The 5272-nt window shown below is 48.4% G+C and overlaps 1 protein-coding gene across 1 annotated transcript; it reads right to left on the bottom strand.

Annotated features, from left to right (window-relative positions):
* Positions 1 to 3529: 3529 nt before the first annotated feature.
* Positions 3530 to 3925, bottom strand: LOC147970817 (uncharacterized). The gene has a single exon (XM_087523650.1). It carries the CDS (start codon positions 3923 to 3925, stop codon positions 3530 to 3532), a length of 396 nt encoding a protein of 131 aa, XP_087379776.1.
* Positions 3926 to 5272: the final 1347 nt, after the last annotated feature.

Here is a 5272-nt window from a genome sequence, read left to right as displayed (position 1 = left end):
CTCTCTCTCTCTCTCACCGTTGGTCACTGATCCGGCCGCATCCCGTCTGCCGTCGGAAAGGGAGGACATGCATCATTTCTCCGTTCAACGGCGCCGAGGCAGCACATCCCGATCTGCGGTACATGTCGTTCTCTCTGACCAAGATCCGGCACGGTAGGGCCTACGCCACCTACTCGCTGTCGCGGTATGGGCAGATTCCGCCCGCCGCCGCTCACCTAGTTACATCCCAACAACCTCCAAGTATCCCCTCCGGCCTTGCTCCACTGCCCGTTTTCCCACGTCGCTGCATGTGGATCTTCCATAGTTCTTTGCACAAAACGTAGCTCGTCCGGCATACTTTCCATGTTGCAATCTCGTCCTCACACCGTTTTAGACAAACACAACCATGTTGTTATCTTCCCTTAGGACAAGGAATATGCTTATTTTTTGTCGTGGCAACTGTCATCAACAATGTTTATCTTTTTACAAATTTCAAATGGGCATATTTTAGAGTGTAGATTCACTCATTTTTGCTTCGTATGTGTACCCCCTCCGTTCCTAAATATTTGTCTTTCTAGAGATTTCAACAAGTGACTACATACGGAGCAAATGAGTGAATCTACACTCTAAAATATGTCTATATATATCCGTATGTAATAGTCCATTTGAATCTCTAAAAAGACAAATATTTGAGTAGTCACTCGTTGAAATCTCTAGAAAGACAAATACTCCGGAGTATATTTAAGAACCGAGGGGGTAGTGCACAGCCGCATGGGAGACTCAGTCCGGTCGTTGCGTCGCATTAATAGTGAGTAATGAGCAGTCAAATCATAAGCCCCACCTTTCCCACTGTAAGTTGCTCGAAAGAAGCAACCATCAATACGCTCTTCTTTGAATTCGCTCATACTACTCGATTCGTCACTGTTTATAGAGCGCGCTTCAAAAAAACAGAAAATCTCTGGGACCAAAGCGACTAGCGATCGGCCTGAAAAATAGCATTGGTAGTTATAGTACGGCGTCTATTACTAGAGGAAATAATGCGTACACACATGCATGTAGTGCTTCCACCCCAGGTAGACACATGCATGCACTTACTCCACTCCGTAGTACTACATCAAGAGAAAATTGCGGTTACCATGCCCTAATTAATTGAGCACTAAACCAAACGGGTCTAAAGTCTCTATCGGTGGAAATGCATTGAGAGAAATGCATCATAATGAAGCGCGCCCTGTAAACTGTGACGGAGGGTTGAGTAGTATGAAGGTGCAAAACCAAGTACGTGTATGGCCAGTCAGTCAACGCACCTCCTCTTGGCATATCACTGACATGTGGGACCGGAGTGTGAGCAAACCGATCTCAATTGATGGCAAAATGGGCAACCCGCCATTCCTTGAGAGAGACCAGGAGCGAGAACACACAGACGGGCTCGCACGGAGGCCAAGATATATTCGAGCATGGTTGATCGATATCATCATTACATGTTGGGCTGCCGTTTTCCGCCCTTCTCCGAAATAAATGTGTACTTTATCAAAGATTAAGAAAAATAAGAGTACAGAGGCTCCACCATGCGGTTCTAGTAGTAGTACTACTTGTACTACTAAACCTTGCGCTTGGCTCTTCGCCTCTTCGTGAAGTCGAACAATGATGGTACTCCGCATGTTCGGTACTACAGTGTATGCCTCTGGCAATCTGACATCGAATGAACTAATGCATGTCCACCACCTGGGCAAGGGTACGTTGCATTAGTCAAAAGGCGTAAGCGAGCTTCACCTTGTCCTGCAAGCTTCTCCTCGTTATGCGAGTTGACGGGACACACCAACAAGTAGTGCTAGTCCATACTCCCTCCTTTCCGGTTAATATGGCTTACTATTTTTTGTGGATAAATGAGAGAGCTTTATTCATATATAATCATTCTTAGGGCGATCAACCAAGACACTGGTCACTAGGAAGCGAGGTACCCTGCGAAAAAAGAAGTAGGAAGCGAGGTGTTTCATCAAGCCAGCTCTCGGCCACATTCAAAGTGCAGCAAGCACAGTTCGCACAAAGATGCGCCGCAAGGTTTGCTGACCTATTTACATGCTGGATTACAAAAAAAGAGGAAATATTACCGAGCGCTCCTATTTGTAACAGGATATGAGCCAGCATTAAGTGAGAATTGTGGCGAGTGTTCCATGCAATCAACTTCCATTATCACATGCGAGAACCCTCAAAGAGAACCAAATGTGTTGAAGATTGCTTTATCACATTTTAAAATTATTATAAGAGTGCAGAAGCTCCTCCATCTGGTTCCTAGTACTACCTCTATAGACTATAGTAGTAGTACTAGTACTAGTAAACTTTGCGCTTGGCTGTTCGCCTCTTCGGGAAGTGCAACAATAATAGTATTACTAGTATAGTGTATGCTTCTGGCAATCTGACACCGAATTAACTGTTGCACGTCCAGCGCCTGAGCGAAGGACAGCTTGCATTAGTCAAAAGTTTCTCCTTGTCCTGCGAGCCACCACGCGCATGATTCTCTCGTCCTGCAAGCTTCTCCTCGTTCGGCAAGTTGACGGGACACAACAAAGTAATGCTAGTCTATATTGCCTCCTCTCTGGTTAATATGGCTTAATTTCAAACGAGATAAATACACTGTCTGTCACTGTATATTTGTAAAAGTACGGTCAGTGGACTTCATAATACGCTCACTGCGCTCAATATATACATTTTCCAGTGTTTATACGGTCACTAGCTCACCCTGGCTGAGTATGTGTGTGCATGCACGTGTAGGTTGAGCACTTGAGCGTGACCGTGTGTGTTCCGTTGTGTGCTCGGACATGCATGCATTAGGGCGTCGCGCGCGTTTTTGCGTCCATGTGTACATGTGACTGTTGCATACATGTAGGGGGAGTACGTGCAGAGGCCACTAAAGGAGAAGTCAAATCACATAGTAAGTCAGTCGGAAGAAGCAACCATCAATTCACTCGTCAATGACACGTATGCAATATAAAATGGTTGATATGGAGAGGAAAAGAAAACCACTATATATACAGTAGCAGGAGCCTAAGCTACAAGCCTCCTTGCTCGGGTTGCTCTCTTCACAAGCATATAGAACGACGGTGGCAACACCACTGGTCACATATCCGGCCTGATCCTGCAGCTGGGGGAAGGGAACAATGTTGTGCGTAGACACGGTCGACATCGGCGAGGGAGAAAATCCACATTCGGTGCGTCCCAATCGGGGGTCACTGCGGTATGGGCCGATACCGCGTCCCAATCACCCTTCTAGCTATAGCCCAACGTCCGTTTCGAAAATATTAGTGCATGTCAACAAAAATTCTGTTCCATTTCAAAAAAAACATATAAGCGGTTACTTCTTACCCAAAGGATCTTTATATCCAACAGACACAAAATATCCATTCGACTGTTCAAAATTACTTTCACTGCTGATCCGATGTCGAGGTAATTGTTGCATCGCCACCAAAACCCACCATCTCTTAAGATAAAGTAGACCGAGCTAAACCCTATATTAGCATATTACTAAGATAAACAGGATGCACTGTAGAATCATTTAGGACATGAGCTTGTCAATCTGGATGTGGAGGGACACCAGCTTAGCCCCGGCCAGCAGCTTGGGCGGAACTGGGAAGAAGGTCAGCTCCTGCACGGTGACGTCGTCGGGATCCCTGCTGCTTGTCACCTCCATTTCCACCATGACGGCGTCGGTCCTGCCTTTGGGCTCCCCCGGCGGGCCATTCGCCCACAACTTGGCCACGTAGTGCGGCAGTGGGGACGCCCCCGCTCTGATGCAGACGACCGACACGGCGATAGGTGCGCTGATGTCGAGCACGTCGCCGACCAAGAAAAACACACGGCAGTCCTCCTCCGCGAACAGCAAGAGCTGTGGCTCCGACAGTGACACTAGTAGCTGGAGCGCCTTGCCATACTGGATCCTGTGCACGGGCATGGGATGCGCGGTGCTGATGTGGTGGGAGAGCACTGGCGGCGGGCCTTCGTAGCCGCAGACGGGCACGGGGCATTTGCAGGGCACGAGCGGACACACGCTCTCGTGATTGGCGAGCTTGTGGTAAGTGACGTAGAGCCCACAACCTACGTGTGGACACTCCACCCTCACCGAGGAGAGGGCGGCGTCCACCGCCGTGTTCCGCACGTCGAAGCCACCACCGCGCTCGCACTTCTGGCACTATCGCTGGTTCCCGGGGCGCTCGACGCGGTAGTCCGCGCAAGCCAGGTGCCCTCCCTTGCACTGCACAAATCAATCGAACAACACATCAATCAAGAAACCCGCACCTTGCTCGATCAGCCGAATGGACGAGGTGTATTCGAAGCTCATACACTTGAGGCTTCAAGGGGCGGAGGCACAAGGGTCAGTGGAGTAAGGTGAGGTCCATCGAGACCATAGAGAGCTCCATCGCCGGGTCCTGTTCCGTCTGCATGATCTCGCCCTCCTCGTGCACAACCATCTCTCACTTTATTAGGGCTGGGGCATTACAAAGTTTTACCATCACATATTCATACTACTTCAAGGTGCATTAAATCAACACATGCAAGTATCAAAAGGAGAGTCACGACATGCATGCATGCGTTGTAATTAATGCATCGGTAAACGTAAATTATTGAAATATATCGAGTGCAGTGCTTTGATGTGTTGCGTCAACTCATACAAGATCGAGAAGTTTGATTACTACAATGCCCTCTCGCCTTAACCGCAGTTGTCTTTGGCTGCATGACAGGTGGGCCACCGACCTGTTGGGCCCACCTGTCATGGACGCAAAGGCAGGAGCAGTAAGTCAATGAAGCTGTGTCCCTCCCTCGCCCATGAGCGTGGTGGCTAGCAGGACTAGGAGAAGCTTTCGTTCGCTACACACTATCCCTCCCGTTTGCGGTGGACATGCAGCAGTTCAATCGATGTCAGATGGCCAGAAGCATACTGTAGTGCTCCTCCACTGCAGTAGGACTCCATCATTTGTTCGACTTCCTGAAGAGGCGAAGAGCCAAGCGCTGGCCGGACACTCGTGTGGCAGTTTCATGTGTAGAGTAGTCTAGGATAGCGTGTACCGTGTCTGTAAGCTTAAGGGCATGTTTGGCTCCAAATAAGTCACCAACTTATAAGTCGAAAAGTGAAAAAAGTGACTTATTTTGCCAAACAGACCCAACTTATAAGTCACCCCAACTTATAAGTCACCCCCTTTTCGTGGGTCCCATCACCTTTACATAAAAAACAAGGTGGGAAGGTGTGGTCAGGTGACTTATAAGTCAGATGACAACCAAACAGGCGTGACTTATAAGTCAC

The sequence above is a fragment of the Triticum urartu genome, chromosome 5A (assembly GCF_056163025.1).
Source record: "Triticum urartu cultivar PI428250 chromosome 5A, HENAU_Tu73, whole genome shotgun sequence".
NCBI classification, from domain to species: domain Eukaryota; kingdom Viridiplantae; phylum Streptophyta; class Magnoliopsida; order Poales; family Poaceae; genus Triticum; species Triticum urartu.
The sequence above is the reverse complement of the archived record's forward strand: the minus strand, read 5'-3'. Positions and strand labels throughout refer to the sequence as shown.